Here is a 21,323-nt window from a genome sequence, read left to right as displayed (position 1 = left end):
CATACATGTTTTTGTGATTCTTGTCAAATGCCAATTGAGTGTTTTTGTCCTTTGTGTTCAATGCACTTTGTTCAGTGGAATAGTTCTTGTGAAATATATATAACAGTTACAAACTAGTAACACATTAACTTCCAGTACCTGGTTTTCATGATTAAGAGGTCACTATTGTAGCATTTGTGTACACTGCACTGCTTTTATGTGTGAAGTTTGCATGTTTCTGCCTGTGTCTCAGTGGGTTTCAATGAGCAGCACACTAAACTTTGAGGTGAGAGAATTTTCCTTGTGACCAATGAGCAAGTTTGTTTCAAGCATCACTAAAATAAACAAATCTGATTGCACAGTAGGAGTAGAGACCGATATCCTGTTTAAAAATACAAAGGTATTTACTTTGGATTTGCCAGGTGACTACCGGTAAATTAATAGTAATTCCACAGTTTCCATAGTCCCCCCTGTGTTTGTGTGTGTGTGTTTGTGTGTTTGGGTGTGTGGGTTGGGGGGGGTGTGTGTGCCTGTGTGGGGTGTGTATGTGTGTGTTGTGTGTGTGTATGTGTGTGTGTTGTCTGTGTGTGTGTGTGCCTGTGTGTTGTGTGTAGGTGTGTGTATGTATGTGTGTGTGTCCACAGGGTGAGGCTGGGTCAGAGGGCCCCGCAGGTAAAACTGGACCAGTCGGACCCCAGGGACCCCCCGGAAAACCAGGCCCCGAAGGTCTGAGAGGCATCCCCGGCCCCGTCGTAAATCTGATATAAACACACACACTGACCTCACACTGACCTCACACTCACACTGACACTTTTTCTTTTGGCTCATTCATCATCACACAACTGCACCGCAACGTCCAGATCAAATGTTCTTTTGTTTTTTTCAGGGTGAACAAGGTCTCCCCAGAGCTCCAGGACAGGACGGCCCGCCCGGGCCCATGGTCAGTATGGGTCATCAGGGTCAGACCTGGACAGGCTGGACACTGGAGCATCGTCCGTTTACGTCTTTAAAGGCTCCAAACTTTATAGATTTAATATTTTTGATTTCATCTTAAAACTAGAGAACATTAGATCAGTGTTGAATATTCAGGTTCATATTATTTACATTTCGGGCAAATCATTTATTTTTCTTCTGAATTTTTTTTTATTTTTGTTTTGCTCAAAATCGAAGCTTCAACTCGAAAAACTTTAGTCAGAATATTTCCCCCAACACGTCCCAGATGAACAGAAGTTTACTCTGGGAATTCTATTTAGATTCTTTAGATTCTCAGGAGTAGTTTTATACAAGTAGTAGTAGTAATAGTAATAGTAGTAGTAGTAGTAGTAATAGCAGTGAGTATTTTATGCTGAGTAAAGATACAAGAGGCAGGATTTAAAGCCCCTGTATCACACAAACATGACTCATGTTCTAATGTTTCCTCCTCAAAAACAGACCTGGAGTTGTGTTTTGTTTCATTCACATGTTTGAGTCACACTTTATTATGAGTCTGTAACATCTACAAAGCTCAAAACGCTCTGTTCCACCTTGTGATGTCATCAAGTGGTAGTTTTCACGTTAACTCCTCCTTTTACCTTTAGTTCAGTCGAGATAAGAGACAACTCCAGGACTGAAATGATCCAGATGATTCTAGTGAAGGTGGAGTTTAAAAACACAGTGGAGCACTTCCTGTATCACCACATGATGACATCACAGGGTGGAACAGAGTGTTTTCACCATAAATCTGCAGGGTTTGTGTTAAACTGAACCAAATGTTTCATAACTGATTCATAGTTTGTAAAATAATGTTTATTATAATGTACAATATTTTTAGAGTTGTTGTTGTGCGTCGCTGTATTTCATTTCTAAATCAAACGTGTGTTGTGTTCAGGGCCCTCCCGGACTCCCTGGTCTCAAAGGCGACCCCGGCTCTAAAGGAGAAAAGGTGAGTGAGGTCCCTCTTGAGGTCCCTCTGACTCTGAGGTCCAGAGCCAGAGAAAAGAAACGGTTTGGGACGAATTAAAGAAGACAGTTTGTAGGAAAGACAATCCTTTTTTGAACAGGAATGTGGGCCTCAGACATCACTTATCCCCATCTATAACTCCATCCCATCCACCCAAAGCAAACAAAGGAAACAAAGAGAACAACAGAGCGAGCCAGGATGCTAATATGTGGAAAAAACCCATTAAGAGTTGTGTATTTATGCTAAATATGACTCACAGTGCACACATAGTAAAGGTCATTAAACCGAGCCCACAAACAGAAACAGGTGTGTTAGCTTCAGTGTAGCTAGCTAGTCCCTTCAGACGGATATGAGGCAGTGTCCAGCAGGAATCTGACCAGAACTCGGACGAGCGGCCAAACGTCTTCACTCTACAACTTTTTGTCCAGTGACAGATTTAACTTTGACTTTTACTGTTACAAAAGTTCAACTCAGACTTATATTTCCATTTACGCCTCCACAAAACCCGCTACAACTTTTATAATTACAAACTTAACAGCAGCGTTTGGGAGAAAGACAATTAGATCTTTGTCATCAACGCTACTAAAGACGAAAGACTCAAACGGATTGAATCTGGAGCTGAGTGTGATCTATGGCTTTAATCTGCAGTTTGGCTCCGTCTTCATCTGTCAGATCCACGGCTGAAATATAACGAGGCCTGATGCTCTGACAGAGAAAGAAGTGTGTCTGAATCAGCTCAGAAACACGGAGCCTGAAGAGGAGTCAGAACGCAGATGTAACGCAGACGTAATGCAGTTGTAACGCAGATGTAACAAAGATGTAACGCAGACATAACTCAGACGTAATGCAGTTGTAACGAAGACGTAACGCAGATGTAACGTAGACATAAACAGACGTAACGCGGTTATAACGCAGATGTAACGCAGACGCAACGCAGACGTAACACAGACATAATATAAAAATATCAAAACAAAAACAAGATTTAATTGCATGTATGATTTAAATGTGTTGCCAAGAGCTAAACTCTGCTCAGCCTACACGTCCCATCGTGCACCAGGTGACTGTGCCCGCCCACTTTGATCATGTGACCCCCTGACTTTAAATCTGCGACAGGTTTAACTTTATCTATCATGTTGTAAAGACTTTTCAATGTTGGACTTTTGTACCTCGGTTTTTTCAACTTTGTTTTTGTTTTGACTCTGAAATGTTTACAAAGATTTAACTGTCGACACCTTCACTCGACAAACCCGAGATAAATGTAACGCAACTAGGGGCTAATTAGGACCTGACTGCAATGTGACCAGATGTAGGTACGGTAGGGAGCCAGTGTGTGTGAATAAATACATCAACACGGAATCTTAGTCAAAAAATTATATATATTAAGTTCAATATTAGTTATTTAGGCAGGTATGCAATAATATATATATATACATATATACAATGAATTATAAATATGAAATTACTTTATGATTAATACAAAAACAAAATGTAATGCAACAGAACCCAAAAAAAATGTCCCGTTCCAGTTCCAGGTTCGAGTATTTGTTCCAAAGGTTGTGTTCAATGTGTAATGTCTTTATGATCCAAAACTTGTTATAATCCAAGAAGCAGGAAACTGAAAAGGTTCGTTTGTTCCTACCCGTCTATGAAGGAAAAGGGTAGCTCGCCATCCAGGTTATTGTGAGGTTGTCATGGGATTCAGTGCAGGGGAAAAAAAAACCTGACCTAAAAACAGGGTCAGTAAACCAAAAATAAAATTAGCATACAATTAATAAATTAGCTTAAAGTAATGCATCATTACTATAACTTCAATAAATAACGAATAAATACATGCCATACATGCAGTATATATAACCAAATCATTCTTGTTACATAGAAATTAATTTATCAATAACAATTAAATAATAATTCCAATAACTAGCTTTGATTTTAAAAAGCAAAGCAAAAGTAAGGTCAGGTCAAGTCAGGTCAAATCAAGTAAAGTCAGGTCAAGTCAAGTCAGGTCAAAATCAAGCAAAGTGCACTTTTAAATTTCATCAATAAATCAAATGTCATGGCGTCTAAGCCTAATTCATAAAAAAAAAAAAAACATGGAGCTTCTAATGCTGCGCATCACAAAAGAATGCCCTATTCAAAACATCATAGTTATCTCAACTCAGATTTCAAAAAGTAACCAAAAGCAGCGAACCGGATCAAATTCAATCAAAATAAAGTAATAAATTAACACTAGCCTTCATGGCAAAAGGTTCGGCTTACGCAAAGATGTGAATAAAGTAAAAATTAAACCAAAAAGACCGTTCTTGGTCGCGCCGACCGCATTATTTTAAATGCTATTGTTAGCGTTAGTCCCGACGCATGTTAAAAGGGAGATCCGCAGCTCCGCAAAACATGCGTAACTTTGTGAAACATCAATTAAATTGCTTACCGTTGAGCGGATAGTGATAGTGGTAAGTATCTGTCGAGTCCAAATGTAGTTTTATGTATTTTCTTCCATGAAATTGCCAAAAGAAACAGCCAGAATCAGCCACAGCAGGAGCAGCATGAGACAGGTCTTGGCGTCTGACGTCACCGCTAATAAAGGAAATTGTCCCGCCACAACCAACTCCTCACCGGAAGCGGGACATTATATGACACGGGTTACACTTTCCCCCCCTGATCTCATGTTCGTCCTCGGACATGGACCAGGCTGGCACTCAATAACGGACTAACTGGAGCACGGAAACACCTCCTCATTTTCATCCTCTTGAACAGCAAAGGTGAAGGCTGTGCTCAAGCCGTGAAGGATGGTTTGGATGCTTTTTAACAACGGATGGCCAAGTTGTACATATTGCAGTCTCTCAGGTGGGCATCTTGTGCGGCCTGTACGGCGTAGGGTTTGTTCAGGTTCAGGACTCGACGGTTCTGACATGGGTGAATTGGATTCTGGATCAATGACAGAAGGTTCCGGTGACGTGGAAAGAGTTTTGGAATCTTCTGCTAGATTGATTGGTTCAAGGTCAATTGGTGTAGGTTCAGATTCAGTGTCAAGTTCTTCTGCGCCTTCAGCCAGAACTTCTTCAGCAACTTGAGACCCACCACCTGCAGACTCAATCATAGATTCATGATGCTCATTAGTGGCAGAAGCTGGTGGTGAAACAAGAGACTCAGGCAGCTCAGCAGAAGGAACTGGCGGCATGGCAACAGGTAAATCAATAACAGTTGAAAATATTACAGGTTCAGGCACAGACGGAACGTATACAGGTAAGATTTCATCCTCTGACTCTTCATCGCTAGGGTGTGGAGGCAGTGATACTGGCGAAGGCGGCACAGGTGAGTCTTCCTTCTTCACAGGTAGGTTTTCAACATGAGCAGGTAGGTACCCACAGGGCAGGAGAAGGTCTCTGTGCAGAGTTCGCAGTGGTTTATCTTTGCCCTCTGGTCTCACGGTGTACACAGGGAGATTGCCGGCTTTTGTCACCACTATGTATACATCGGGCTCCCACTTATCAGCCAGTTTGTGCTTGCCTCTCAAGCGCACGTTCCTCACCAAAACTCTGTCTCCGATGTTTAACTCTGAAGCTGTAACATGACGATCAAATCTGGTTTTATTTCGGTCCATCAGTTTCTGGGAATTCTCACTGGCCAGCTGGTAACTGTCCTTCAGGTGTGACCTCAACTTCTGGACATACTGTAAATGAGAGTCTAGCTTGTTATCATTCAACGGCAGTCCGAAGGCCAGATCAACAGGAAGTCTTGGTTGGCGGCCAAACATGAGTTCGTATGGTGAGAATCCCGTAGCGTCGTTCTTTGTGCAATTATATGCATGGACAAAAGGTTTTACATGATCTTTCCAATGTTGTTTTTCTTGTTCACTCAGAGTTCCCAACATGTCCAGTAAAGTTCTGTTGAATCGCTCCACAGGGTTACCTCTTGGATGGTAAGGTGTCGTTCTGATCTTGTGGATGCCCGTCATTTCACAAAGTTCTCGAATGATGCGGGATTCAAAATCAGGGCCCTGATCACTGTGCAGCTTTTCTGGAATGCCGTAATGCACAAGAAAGTTGTCCCATAGGCACTTGGCAACGGTGGTGGCCTTTTGGTTGGTGGTCGGTACAGCAACTGCATATTTCGTGAAATGGTCAGTCATGACAAGGATATCTTTGATTCTACCACAAGGCTCAACAGACAAGAAATCCATGCAGACCAACTCCAGGGGACCCGAGGTCTGGATGTTGACAAGAGGTGCCGCATGTTCAGGTAAGGACTTCCGTCTCACACATCTGCCACAGGTCCTGATTTTGTTGACCACATCAACAGACATCCTCGGCCAGTAAAAACGGGATCGGACCAGGTCCAGAGTCCTCTCGATACCCATGTGGCCCATCTGGTTGTGAAGTTGGTGCAACACATCAGCTCGATATTCTTCTGGCAACACAAGTTGGAAGGTGTGCTCACTTCCCACCTGTCTCTTCCTGATGAGAAGGTTGTTATGGAGCTCCAGTTTTTTTACTTCTCTCAGTAACAGAGGCAGGTCGGGCAGCTGTTCTCTCAGCAGTGGTGGGGGCGACTCTCCACGCTCGAGCTGTGCAATAACATGCTGGATGGTGGGGTCGGCTCGCTGCTTGGTGGCAATGTCAGCAGCTGAGAGTCGAGGAAGAACAGGCGAAGCGAACTGTGTGTCATTTACAAAACTGTCAGGGACACTGTCGGCTTGGGTAGACAAAGACAAGATGAGAGCACGGTTCAGGTCAGCAGCTTCTGGTCCGAAGATCAAATGACGATCAGATATTGCTCTGATAGTGTGTTGGTCAATTGAGGCATATTCTAGATCTTGTAAATGTTGCTGGGCAAATTTCAATACTCGCTCTCTTTCTTTACGGGATAGTGGGTCATCAGACAGGTCACCATGCGGACGGCGTGACAGCCCGTCAGCATCAGCATTCTGCTTGCCTGCTCTGTAAATGAGTTTGAAGTTGAAGGTGGACAGAGCGGACAGCCATCTGTAGCTGGTGGCGTCGAGCTTGGCTGATGTCAGCAGGTAAGTTAGAGGGTTGCTGTCTGTGACAACGGTGAATTGAGCGCCGTAGAGATAGTCATTGAACTTTTCTGAAACTGCCCATTTCAATGCAAGGAACTCGAGTTTATGAGCTGGATACTTTGCTTCGCTCTTGGAAAGGCCTCTGCTGGCATAAGCCACAACTCTGTTCTGCCCATCTTGTTCTTGGTAGAGCACAGCGCCAAGGCCTGTAGAACTTGCATCGGTGTGGAGAGTGTAAGGTTTCTGAGGGTCAGCAAATGCGAGAACAGGAGCAGTGGTAAGTTTGTCTATGACAGCTTCAAAGGCTTTTTGACACTCAGCTGACCAGCGTCCTCCGAATGGCTCTTTAGGATTCAGGTAGCATTCTTGTTTTACTTTGGACTTCAGCTTTCTCTGAGACGGAGGGTAACCAGCAGTGAGTTCGTGAAGTGGCTTGGTGATGGCAGAGTATCCTTGGACAAATCGGCGATAGTACCCAGCGAAACCAAGGAAGGATCGCAGCTCTTTCAAGTTTGTTGGGACTGGCCATGTGGTAAGGGTCTTGATTTTATCTGGGTCTGTTTCAACACCGTGCTGAGAAACGACGTGGCCAAGGTACTTGACGGAGGTTTGGAAGAACACACATTTTTCAACAGACAGTTTCAATCTGAACTCTTTCAGTCTTCTCAGGACTTTCATCAGTCGTTCTTCATGCTCCTCAAGAGTTGGCGCAAAGACAATGATATCGTCGATAAAAACAAGGACCTCTTTTAGATTGAGCTCTCCCATACATTTCTCCATTAACCGTTGAAAGGTACTTGGAGCATTAGTCACTCCCTGTGGCATCCTGTTAAATTCATAGAACCCCAATGGGCACACAAAAGCAGTTTTAGCTTTGTCAGACTCCTCCATTTCGATCTGGTAGTAGCCAGACTTCAAATCGAGCACAGAAAACCATTTTGATCCGGATAATGCAGAGAACGTGTCTTCTAGCTTCGGGAGGGCATAAGCGTCTTTAATTGTCTGCAAATTGAGTTTACGGTAATCAATACACAGGCGCACACAGCCATTCTTCTTGCGGACCACCACAATTGGAGAAGCAAACGGCGAATCAGACTCCCGGATGACTCCCGACTCCAACAGCTCCTGCAGGTGCTTCCTCACAGCGTCAACATCCTGAGGATGGATTGGTCTTGGTCTCTGTTTGAATGGGCTTGGATCAGAAAGTTTGATCTGGTGTTTCACTTTATCTGTCTGACCAAAATCCAGGTCATGCTTGGCGAAGACCTCAGGAATGTCGTTCAGCTGGTGGATAATGCGATCTTTCCACTGCGGAGGGAGTGGTGAGTCTCCAAAATCATATTGTAGTGGGGCTGACGGCTCTGCAGACTGGACTTGGTGTGTAATGCTTTGCTCTTTGGAGTAGATAGTCCGGAAGGCGCTTATTTCTGCAATGACTGCTTTTGCTGGGATGGTAATTGCATGATCAGACTCATTGCTGACTATAACTGGCAGATGACATGGCCGTCGTCGGGGCAGGTCAGTAATGCAAGACTTCACAATGAGTCCACCAGGCAGAGGGCATGACGCGGGGTGTTCAATCAGTACTGCCCTTTCGCCTTGCAGTAACCGTGTGGCCAGTAATCCCTCGAGGACAGTAGTTTGGCCAGCACAGATGGTGTGTGACTGGTTAAAATGCAGGGTAGCTGTGGCGTACTGGTCATCCATGCTTTGACTGTACCGAAACTGCAGGATCTTTAGAACAGCTTGGTAACCAGGGACAGCAGGCTGGAAGGACTGTTCAGTTTGTACATGCTTGGTGTAGGCGACGTCAAGAGTATTGGTGCCAATGAGGATCAGTGGTTGCGACTGCTTTACATCAGGGACAACAAGAGCCAGAGTGTCAATGTTGATGTTTGTGCCGAGGAACTCAGGTGGGAAAGTCATATTTATTTCAATGTACCCCAGGTATGGTACAGACTCTCCATTTGCTCCTTCTATTTCCAGTAGGTCATCCAATGGCTTGATCTCATGGTCTGACAAATAAATGTTGTAGAAGGAATGTGGAATTGTGGTGACTTGGGAACCAGTATCAAGGAGACAGTTGTAATGATCATCTCTGATTTGGACTTGACCAGTGCTCTTCATTCCCACCAGACCTCTTGGCAGTGCGCGTATACTGTATGGCTGGTTCTTGGGACTGTTGGTGATGGCAGCTTCTGAGTGTCCCTTCACAGAAGCTGCTTCTAGTTTAACTGAAGATTCCTATTTGTCCAGGTTTGCTGCTTTTGCCGCAACTGCTTTTTCTTTTGCTCTACCAGACGAGGATTGGCTGTGTTGGTGCAGGAAGAGGAAATGTGCCCATCTTCACCACACTTAAAACAGTACCATGGTTTGGGTTTGGTAGTGGACTGAGGCTGGTTGGACTGGCGTGAAGCTGGTTTGAGCTCGGCTGGATTTGTCTTGGACAGAAGAGCAGACATTTGGCGTTGAAGTTCTTGCATTTGTTTTTTCAGTTCTTTGAGTTCCTCCTTAGATGTTGAGGAGTGGCCACAGGAACAGGTGCTCTGGGACTGGATGTTGGCTTTCTGCTTTGAAGAACTGAAACCAATGTGTTTTTTCATTAATGATTCTTTGGCTTGTTGTCTGTCTTCTTCTGTTCGTAATGATAGCAGGAGATCTGAGAATGAAGGTGGATCATCTTTCTTCTGCTCCAGTCGTAGCTTTGTTATTACAGTGTTGTCCCAGCATCCACGCACAAATTGCTTAATGAGATGTTTCTCCATGTCGACAGCCTGTATTCCTCCCCTTTTGACAACAGTGTTGAGCGTTAGCTGCAGCCGCTGGAGATAAGATGACGGCCGCTCCCCTGGGTTCTGCAGGATGTTCAGGTACTGGGCAAACAACTCCTCTCCGTCCTGTACAGTGTCAAATGCTGAATCCAATATGCGTAACAAGACAGTAGGTGGTGTTTCTGGGCCCAAACCTCTGACCAGGTCAGCAGCAGGCGACAGCAGGCTCTCTATGATGCGTCTGGTCACATGCAGTAGCGATAAACTGGGATCAGCAAGCAGTAACTCAATTTGTGAACGCCATGATTCAAAGTCCGCTTCATTGTTTGGCTTGGGAACTCGTCCAGAAAATGAGCGGAGTCTTACCGAAGTTGGAGCAGTTAGTTCTGTGTTGCGTACGACATGCTCGACAACAACTTTCTGTATTCCTAGTGGGTTTAGTTCTTCATTAGTGAGTGAAACTCTTGGCCTTGATCCAGCATCACTTGGTCTTTGTTGTTGGCTCTGTCTTGATTGTGCCCCCTGCTGGTCAGCGGTGAACTGGCTAGGGGCAGGCTGAGAGGCTTGAGGTATGGACAGTGGTACGTGCGATCCGGACACTGGTTGTGTATTGGTCATGTCCACTGTGGGCTCCTCACCTTCATCATCATCATCGTCATCATCGTCGTCGTCCTCATCATCATTATTATATTCATCATCATTCTCATTTGCTCCACTTGTGCTCAAATGTTGGCTGATTTGTTTCATCACAGTTCTGAGCATATCTTCAAAACGTGTACCACTCTGGTCGGCCATTTGTTTAAGTCCCTGCAGGTAGTCAGGGGTGACGCTACTGTCTCCTGCTGTGGCTGAAAGTTCGTCCGCAAGCGAAGTGACGCAGTACTCACGGTTAGTAAGCGTAGACGTGTATTTATATGGTAATAGCGGCTTTAGACCAATAAAAGCGGCCGATTCATTAAACTCAACGATCAGGTTTTTATGTAAACTACTGCTTGGTTCACTAATAGGCAACACGCGGTTAAGCGCCCCATACTTGCGCAAGCAATCCAGTATTTCATTGTCAGAACTAGAATTAGTTACACCAGAAATCATCACGCACTGTGATATATTAACACCTGATTGCAAAATGAAATCCATAGTTTACTTTTTTTTCCCAAAACCAAAATTAATATTCACACACAAAGACTCCTGGCTAGCTCGCCACTTGTAACGCAACTAGGGGCTAATTAGGACCTGACTGCAATGTGACCAGATGTAGGTACGGTAGGGAGCCAGTGTGTGTGAATAAATACATCAACACGGAATCTTAGTCAAAAAATTATATATATTAAGTTCAATATTAGTTATTTAGGCAGGTATGCAATAATATATATATATACATATATACAATGAATTATAAATATGAAATTACTTTATGATTAATACAAAAACAAAATGTAATGCAACAGAACCCAAAAAAAATGTCCCGTTCCAGTTCCAGGTTCGAGTATTTGTTCCAAAGGTTGTGTTCAATGTGTAATGTCTTTATGATCCAAAACTTGTTATAATCCAAGAAGCAGGAAACTGAAAAGGTTCGTTTGTTCCTACCAGTCTATGAAGGAAAAGGGTAGCTCGCCATCCAGGTTATTGTGAGGTTGTCATGGGATTCAGTGCAGGGGAAAAAAAACCTGACCTAAAAACAGGGTCAGTAAACCAAAAATAAAATTAGCATACAATTAATAAATTAGCTTAAAGTAATGCATCATTACTATAACTTCAATAAATAACGAATAAATACATGCCATACATGCAGTATATATAACCAAATCATTCTTGTTACATAGAAATTAATTTATCAATAACAATTAAATAATAATTCCAATAACTAGCTTTGATTTTAAAAAGCAAAGCAAAAGTAAGGTCAGGTCAAGTCAGGTCAAATCAAGTAAAGTCAGGTCAAGTCAAGTCAGGTCAAAATCAAGCAAAGTGCACTTTTAAATTTCATCAATAAATCAAATGTCATGGCGTCTAAGCCTAATTCATAAAAAAAAAAAAACATGGAGCTTCTAATGCTGCGCATCACAAAAGAATGCCCTATTCAAAACATCATAGTTATCTCAACTCAGATTTCAAAAAGTAACCAAAAGCAGCGAACCGGATCAAATTCAATCAAAATAAAGTAATAAATTAACACTAGCCTTCATGGCAAAAGGTTCGGCTTACGCAAAGATGTGAATAAAGTAAAAATTAAACCAAAAAGACCGTTCTTGGTCGCGCCGACCGCATTATTTTAAATGCTATTGTTAGCGTTAGTCCCGACGCATGTTAAAAGGGAGATCCGCAGCTCCGCAAAACATGCGTAACTTTGTGAAACATCAATTAAATTGCTTACCGTTGAGCGGATAGTGATAGTGGTAAGTATCTGTCGAGTCCAAATGTAGTTTTATGTATTTTCTTCCATGAAATTGCCAAAAGAAACAGCCAGAATCAGCCACAGCAGGAGCAGCATGAGACAGGTCTTGGCGTCTGACGTCACCGCTAATAAAGGAAATTGTCCCGCCACAACCAACTCCTCACCGGAAGCGGGACATTATATGACACGGGTTACATAAACATAAATATAAATAATATAATATAAACCCTAGAGTAGATTTAAACTCAGTGAAATACAACAGTCTCACATGTGTCCACCAAAAGAGAATATAAAACAAGAACACAACACACACTCACACACACACACACGTTGGTGCTCCTGTGTGTTCACGTGCTTGTTTGTTTCTGCTCACACACACACACACACACACACTTGTTGGCGCTCCTGTGTGTTCACGTGCTCATTTGTTTCTGCTCTCAGGGTCATCCAGGTCTGATTGGTTTGATCGGGCCGCCCGGCGAGCAGGGAGAGAAGGGAGACCGCGGTTTGCCTGGACCTCAAGGATCCCCCGGTGGAAAAGGAGACAATGTAAGTGATGAACGACCTCAATCGTGCCGCGGTCCAGAGGCCGCCTCCCCCTTCGCCTCTGGGCTCGTCACAGGCGATGTTAGATGCTCCAGAGCAGGGGTCACCAACCCTGTGCCCGCGGGCGCCATGTCGCCCCCAAGCCCCACATGAGTCGCCCGCAGACCAGTTCTAAAAATAGCACAACTCACTGCATCTAAAATTTAATTTTATTCTGTTGCTATTTTTTAATCACCCTTGCGTTTATATAGATTTAAAAATGACAATATCTTAAACATATGTTCATTATACGTGAAGTGTAGATAGATAAGTTAAGGTGAACTTTGACCTACTCACTTCAAAGGTCAGTATTGTGCGCGTGACAAAACCAGTGCTCCGCTCGCGAGCGCTGTGAGGATGCGCTGAATGCAGTTTCTTTCTCCAAAACATGGTAGAAAATAAAGAGATCACTTTCACAACGATTTAAGACTGTAAAAGAAACCTGCGCGTATCTCATCTGCGGAGCGACTGTGGCGACGGCAAAGCGGCACAATGTGGAGGGACACTTCACTACGTCTCACAAACGCAGCTTTGGGTAAACACCAGGCTTTTTCCACGACAAAGTCACACAACGCAACCGAAATTTATTTAAAAATATGTAAGCTTATTTTTCTTTAACATTACATAATTGATAACTTTATGAAACATGGTGCAATGTATATTATTTATGTTTTGTTAAAAAGGTTTGTCAATGGATAGTGAAAATGGGATACTTTTCCTATGAGATGTAGTGATGTAAGTGTCATCTGGAAATTTAACAATTACTAAGATTAGTAAAGTTAAAGTGCTGAATACTGATATCTGTTTCCCTCCTTGCTCATCGTTGATAATTATTTTGAGAAATCATTAATGTGATCAGTGTCTTGCAACGTGATTAGTGTGTTCACATAGATGATTATCATTTATCATTGTTAATAATTTATAACTAAAGGCAAACTGAGCAAATGTGTTATTTCAGAAGAGCGTCTCAAACTGGTAGCCCTTCGTATGACTCAGTGCCCATAAAGTAGCTCTCAGGTTAAAAAAGGTTGGTGACCCCTGCTCCAGAGGATGGAATTAAACTTATCAATCTTCGATATCTTTACTGCGAAAATGCCTGTCACCTGCTTGTCAAACATTAATGCCGTATTGCGGGACATCTCCAGAGCGTCTTTAAATCTGACTTTTTGAAACGATAATGAGGCAGCGGTTTTCATTTTGCTTTTTAAAGGTTTTTGTCCTTCCGTGTCTCCGTTTTCTTGGGATTTCTCCGCACAAACCGTAAACTCGTCACTGTCTGAGTTTATTTTTTAACCTTGAGTCTTAAGATTTTAAACAATAGAATTTTCAAACAGGAATTTTGATGGATTTTTGTCATTAGCAGCAAAAGCAGCGAGAAGAACGACCCGTTTGTTTTTACGATGTTTTTATTATTTATGCTCAGACGCACACTTACACACAAACACACACACAGACGCACACTTACACACAAACACACACACAGACGCACCCCTACACACACAGACACACCCCTACACACAGACGCACACTTACACACAGACACACGCACAGATGCACACCTACACACACAGACGCACACCTACACACACAGACACAGACTCACCCCTACACACACAGACGCACACTTAGACACAGACCCGTTCATAGACCCGATCGCACAGACCCGTTCACCCCGACCCGTTCACACAGATCCGTTCACACACTCGTTCACACAGACCCGCTCACACAGACCCGTTCACACAGACCCGTTCACACAGACCCGATCACACAGACCCGATCACACAGACCCGTTCACACATTCTCGTCTTTGTTCTTCAGTTCGTGTCTTTGTCTTTCGTCTTGGTCCTGACTCTTTGACTCGAGCCGTTTCATTCTGTGAAAACTCAGATATTTTAAACACAGAAAAGTCCAGAGTCCGGCTTTAGTCCAGGTCTTTTTCAGCCCGTGGACCTGGGACGTATCTGAACTCTACTCTGCTTAAATTAAATGAATAATTAACTGAATAATTTTGATGCTGAAACTCCCGTCTTTTATAGATTACGTTTCATTAGAGGCTTGAAAGTTTTGCATCCCGCCCATGTTCAAAATCCACCCACCGTTTACGGCGTAATTAAAACCGTTAAATGAAACACAAATGAATCTAATTAACTTCAGCTCCACGAACTCCAGTGACCCCAGAGGATCTGGACCACACAGAGTCCAGCAGAAAGTGTTTAAAAGAACGAGGGAACGAAAATAAAGTGTTTAAAAGAACGAGGGAATGAAAATAAAGTGTTTAAAAGAACGAGGGAATGAAAATAAAGTGTTTAAAAGAACGAGGGAATGAAAATAAAGTGTTTAAAAGAACGAGGGAACGAAAATAAAGTGTTTAAAAGAACGAGGGAATGAGAGATAATAGAACATGCAGTATATTTAGTAACTACAGATAAATATGAAAACAGAGGAAATGATCCTGACCCCGTCTCCCTGCGAGTCGTGTTTCTGACCCCGTCTCCCTGCGAGTCGTGTTTCTGACCCCGTCTCCCTGCGAGTCGTGTTTCTGACCCCGTCTCCCTGTGACAGTCGTGTTTCTGACCCCGTCTCCCTGTGAGTTGTGTTTCTGACCCTGTCTCTGTACTCAGGGCATCGCTGGTGCGTCCGGGCCCCTCGGGCCCCCTGGTCCTCCTGGTTTACCTGTAAGTCTCGCCGTCGACACTAAAGTCTCATTAATATTCTGTCCTCGCTCTGACACACTCTGTCCCTTTAACAGGGTCCTCAGGGGCCAAAAGGAGCCAAAGGTTCAACGGTGAGTCCTGTTTTAATCTGTTTGAACACGTGTTTTAAACACGTGTGCTTTAAACATGTCTGGTTTGTGTCGGATCAAACTAAAGGACTTGTGTTTTTTCCTCAGGGTCCAGCCGGTGCTAAAGGAGACACCGGAGCGATCGGTCCTCCAGGTGCTCCTGTGAGTATCTCTGAGGTTTATGTGAACTACGCCCGTTTAAACTCGAGCTGATGGAGCTGCAGCTGTTCAAACTCTGTCATTATCAGATGAACCACAGACTGTCCCCTGGTCACCCCTGACCTCTGACCCCTGACCCGCCGCGTCACAAACACCAGCATCGTAGACTCTGGCTTACCTTTGTACTGAAAACCCAAGTTTGATCCAGAGCGTCGCTCTGCGTCCGCTCCCTGTTAAACCAGCGGGAGGGGGGAGGGGGGGTCACCTTCGCCTCGCTCCTGATTGGCTCGTCGGTTGCTATGACAATAACAGCCGGAATTCCAAATATGGATCTGGGCTCCAGATGGTCCTGACACCTGCTCCAGCCTCGATGAGCTTCATGTGACTGAACGCTGTGGGGACGTCTCACTCAGTCACTTCTTTAAACAGACTGTGGATCTAAATGAGTCAAGGGTCAGATGGTGCAGAGTGTCAGACTCACTTCCATGAGTCTGTCCCAGGGCAGCTGTGGCTCCAGCACAGAGTGAATGAATCAGACAAACTGTAGAGCAACTCTAAGCGTCTGGAAAAGCGCCGTATAAGACTTAGGCACTTTTATTATTATTATTATTATGTAAATGTTCATGTGTTCATGGGTTTGTTTCCTGTTGATTGGTGTAATTTTGAGAATATTTCCCTGCACAAAAGAAATGTTTTAATGTAAACTGACGACAGTGTTTTTGTCGCAGTGAAACCCTCAAGGCACAAAAAGAGCGAACGTTTAAAACTCCAGATGAAGATGATCAAACCAACAGGATTTTAACTGTAACTGTCTCAAACATTAAACATCACAAATAAAACTAAACTTTTCCCAAACCAGGGTCCCCCCGGTGAGGTCATCCAGCCCCTGCCCATCTCGTCTCCTAAGAAGACCAAACGCTCCAGCGACACGCAGGCCAACACGGCCGGAGGTTACATGGACTATGGCGAGGGCATGGAGGACATCTTCAGCTCTTTGAACCTCCTCAAACAGGACATAGAGCGTATGAAGTACCCCATGGGCACCCAGAACAACCCCGCCCGGACCTGCAAAGACCTGCAGCTGTCCCATCCCGAGTTCCCAGATGGTCAGTCCCCACAACGCACAAATCTAATGACACACAGCATATGCACTGCAGGTGCATTAAGCCGGGCCAGATTGTAATGGAAGTCTGTAAGCCTCCACAAATGAGACTCGAGAGACGCCGTCCTGTTTGTGGAGTTCTGCTCGTACAGAAGGTGTTATGAATATGCCAAACTTATAAATAATACAAATACTTACTATATTTGCATCATTATTTCTGTAAAGTAGAAACATCGTCAAATCTGTCGGCCATTTTGAGTACTTTCTCCGCTCAAAACATGGAATAGTTTGTTTTGGTTAATTGTATTTTCTATCACTCTGACACCCGTAGAAAGAAGGTTCATGTGCACTTTGGAAAACCTGGAAAGTTTGGATAATGATCAATTTAAAATGTTTTGGAAGAGACTGTTTTGGCTGGAGACCTTAAAGTTTGGAGACCTCCTTAAAGTGTGGAGACCTCCTTAAAGTGTGGAGACCTCCTTAAAGTCTGGAGACCTCCTCAAAGTTTAGCTGGAGACCTCCTAAACGTTTGGCAGGAGACCTCATCCCTGCTCCTTCAGGGAGGCACACTTTTATCAGGGTTTATCACCCGTTTCTTGGCTCGTTGTCCTTCTAACTCTCCCCTCCTCTCATCTTCCTCCTCTTCCTCAGGTGAGTACTGGATCGATCCAAACCAGGGCTGCTCTGGAGACTCCTTCAAAGTTTACTGTAACTTTACGGCTGGCGGTGAAACCTGCATCTACCCAGATAAGAAGTCCAACGGGGTGAGTGTGTTTGTACGAGCAGAAACGTAACCTCAGTGTGACCAGGTGTCATCAAATATTAAGACCAGAGAGACCTGGAGACTGAGACCTGGAGACTAAGACCTGGAGACTGATAGACCTGGAGACTAAGAGACCTGAAGAATACGAGACCTGGAGACTGAGAGACCTGGAGACTGAGAGACCTGGAGACTGAGAGACCTGGAGACCGAGAGACCGAGAGACCTGGAGACTAAGAGACCTGGAGACTGAGAGACTTGGAGAATAAGAGACCTGAAGACCGAGAGACCTGGAGACTGAGAGACCTGGAGAATAAGACCTGCAGAATAAGACCTGGAGACTAAGAGACCTGAAGACTGAGAGACCTGGAGAATAAGACCTGGAGACTAAGAGACCTGGAGACTGAGAGACCTGAAGACTGAGAGACCTGAAGACTGAGAGACCTGGAGACTGAGAGACCTGGAGACTGAGAGACCTGGAGAATAAGACCTGGAGACTAAGACCTGGAGACTAAGAGACCTGAAGACTGAGAGACCTGGAGACTGAGAGACCTGGAGAATAAGACCTGCAGAATAAGACCTGCAGAATAAGACCTGCAGAATAAGACCTGGAGACTAAGACCTGGAGACTAAGACCTGAAGACTGAGAGACCTGGAGAGTAAGACCTGGAGACTAAGAGACCTGAAGAATAAGAGTCCTGGAGACTGAGAGACCTGGAGACTAAAATTGTCCAGAGCTGATGTGTTTGTGTCATCCACAGGTCAGAATATCGTCATGGCCCAAAGAAACGCCAGGGTCATGGTTCAGTGAGTTTAAGCGCGGGAAAATGGTGAGTAGATTCTCTCTCATTTCTGCTGCTCGTTTCTCTCTCTCTTCTCGTTTCTGCTGCTCATTGTTCAGTTTAGCACTAATAGACTCAAAATGCTGCTCTGGCCGTGAAATTACAAACTCCTGACACTCCACAGTTTCTATTAAACCCTGAGCTCAGTCGACTGGAGCCTGTTCATTTTGAGCTGATCTGCTCCTTTAACCTCGGCCTCATTTCAAACATAAACTGACGTCAAACGCTCGAATATAAAGAAGCTTTTCAACTGTCACATGTCACAAATGTCACAAAAATCACAAAAATCACACGACCTTAACCAAAAAGTCTAATCAGAAAATAAAAAGGAGATTAACAGTGTCCTCGATTAAGACTGGGACTAAATCAGGACTAAACCGGGACTAAACCAGGACTGAACCGGGACTAAACCGGGACTAAACCAGGACTGAACCGGGACTGAACCGGGACTAAACCAGGACTAAACCAGGACTAAACTTGGACTCACCACAGACCCGTCTTATCCTCTAGCTGGACTTTACTGTAGTTTGATTCACTTTAACCTGAAAAATACAAACAAGAGAAAGTCTGAATAAAAGATCAATACAGAGTTTAATCATAGAGATGATCATTAACCAAAGGTACAGGCTAATGCAGCGCTAATGCTAACACATTCATTATTTAAGCTAACACATTCATGTTTAAGCTAACACATTGATCGATTAAGCTAACACATTCATGTTTTAAGCTAACATTGATCTTTTAAGATAGCACATTCATGTTTTAAGCTAACGCATTCATGTTTTAAGCTAACACATTGATCATTTAAGCTAACGCATTCATGTTTTAAGCTAACACACACGTTTTAAGCTAACACATTGATCATTTAAGCTAACACATTCATACTTTAAGCTAACACATTCATATTTTAAGCTAACACATTGATCGTTTAAGCCAACACGTCCCTCTGCGGCTGTAATCTCAGAGTGCGTCTTATCTCTGTCTGCAGCTGTCCTACGTGGACGTGGAGGGGAGCTCGATAAACATGGTCCAGATGACCTTCCTTAGGCTCCTCACGGCTTCGGCGCGGCAGAACTTCACCTACAGCTGTCACCAGTCTGTGGCGTGGCACGACTCCGCCAGCGACAGCTACGACAAGGCTGTGCGCTTCCTGGGAGCCAACGACGAGGAAATGTCCTACGATAATAACCCGTACATCAAAGCCCTGTCAGACGGATGTGCGGTGAGTCTCGCTTTGGTTTGATTTTATTTCATTATTTTCATGATGATATTTTAACTGTCTGAGGTGTCCTTGTTATGAATGGACAAAAAATTAACCACAAAAAGTCCAAAAATACACAATAATCGACTGATATACTGAACTCTGCAGCACCAAATATAAAAGACTTAAGAGTTAGATATTTATCCCACGGCTGGCAGCAGGAGGCGCTGTTCAAACACTGACAAATCTGATTAAATCCACTCAGTTTGATTGTGAGCGCCTCCTTGTGGCCAACCCCTGAAGAGTCAAGTCACATTTGATTTTTGGCACATTTACTCTGTGATATTTGGAATAAAAGGTACAGACTCTGAATAGACACGATTATGTCCTGATCCGATTGAAGCGCCAAGAAAAGAACTATTATTCCTCCAATGAAATCATCTGAGGTCAGACATGGAGAGGTCAGAGCAGCGGTCAGAGCGGAGGTCAGAGCGGAGGTCAGAGCGGAGGTCAGAGCGGTGGTCAGAGCTGAGGTCGGAGCGGCGGTCAGAGCGGCGGTCAGAGCGGCGGTCAGAGCGGCGGTCAGAGCGGCGGTCAGAGCGGCGGTCAGAACGGCTGAATGAGTCTGACCTCAGAGCCTGATTCTCCTGTGACGCTGAAGGTTTTGGAGCAGCTCAGGTGTGAACGACACAGAACAAAAGAGACGAGGTTCATTCACTCGATTATAATGTTCTCCACAAAACCAAAAGGTTCAAATGTGTCAATCAAACGTGTTTATCCCGTTTAGAATCAGAAAAAAAAAAAAAAAAGATTTTAGCTCCTGGAGACAAAAAATACAAAACTCTCCAGGGAAAAAAGCAACGACTCAGAACAAAACTGAGAGACAAAGAGGGACTAAACCAGGACTGAACCAGGACTAAACCAGGACTGAACCAGGACTGAACCGGGACAGAACAAAACTGAGAGACAAAGAGGGACTAAACCAGGACTGAACCAGGACTGAACCAGGACTGAACCAGGACTGAACCGGGACTGAACCGGGACTGAACCGGGACTGAACCGGGACTGAACCGGGACTAAACCGGGACTAAACCGGGACTAAACCGGGACTAAACCAGGACTGAACCAGGACTAAACCAGGACTGAACCAGGACCAAACCAGGACCGAACCAGGACTAAACCAGGACTAAACCGGGACAGAACCAGGACCAAACCAGGACTGAACCAGGACTGAACCAGGACTTGTTTTAACGTCTCTTGTTTCTTGTTGCAGACGAGGAGCGGCTATGCAAAGACTGTGATGGAGATCAATACTCCCAAAATTGACCAGGTTCCCATTGTGGACGTTATGTTGACTGACTTTGGGGACCCCAACCAGAAGTTTGGGTTCGAGGTGGAGCCTGTTTGTTTCCTTGGCTAAATTTGGACCGCTAAAACAGGACCAGATAACGTTGTTTTTGTTTATTTCTGTTTGATAATAAAGCCGCCGCCCCTTGTACATATCGTCAGCCCCATGTGAAGCCCAAACGTTCTCCCTGTGATCACGTGTACGAAGCATCTTTCTTTTATTTAAGTCTGTGTCATTTTTCTGTTTTTGTTTCTGGCTTATTCAGGTGGTTTATCTCAAAAACAAGGATCATATGCCCTGTATATACCTTGGTTACACAATTAAGTTTATATATTTTGGGAGGGGATTTTATTTTGAAAAACCTGTTTTTAGACTCACTGTTCCAAATCTTCTGTGATGACGCGACACTCGTCCTATAGGTGACCCAATTTTGTAACTAAAATGAG

General features: G+C 44.1%; 1 protein-coding gene and 1 long non-coding RNA gene across 2 annotated transcripts; both read left to right on the top strand.

Moving 5' to 3' along the window:
- Positions 1–882: 882 nt before the first annotated feature.
- On the top strand, positions 883–15,359 carry LOC129457359 (uncharacterized). Its single transcript, XR_008649205.1, has 4 exons — positions 883–919; positions 1,847–1,900; positions 12,540–12,647; positions 15,305–15,359. It is a non-coding gene; the product is annotated as an uncharacterized LOC129457359 (long non-coding RNA).
- Positions 15,360–16,579: 1,220 nt separating this feature from the next.
- LOC117390867 (collagen alpha-1(XI) chain-like) lies at positions 16,580–20,949 on the top strand. The gene is made up of 5 exons (XM_033988672.2): positions 16,580–16,730; positions 17,378–17,490; positions 18,248–18,316; positions 19,317–19,550; positions 20,803–20,949. Exons 1-5 carry the CDS (start codon positions 16,580–16,582, stop codon positions 20,947–20,949), a joined length of 714 nt encoding a protein of 237 aa, XP_033844563.2.
- Positions 20,950–21,323: the final 374 nt, after the last annotated feature.

The sequence above is a fragment of the Periophthalmus magnuspinnatus genome, chromosome 22, assembly GCF_009829125.3.
Source record: "Periophthalmus magnuspinnatus isolate fPerMag1 chromosome 22, fPerMag1.2.pri, whole genome shotgun sequence".
NCBI lineage: Eukaryota > Metazoa > Chordata > Actinopteri > Gobiiformes > Gobiidae > Periophthalmus > Periophthalmus magnuspinnatus.
The sequence above is the reverse complement of the archived record's forward strand: the minus strand, read 5'-3'. Positions and strand labels throughout refer to the sequence as shown.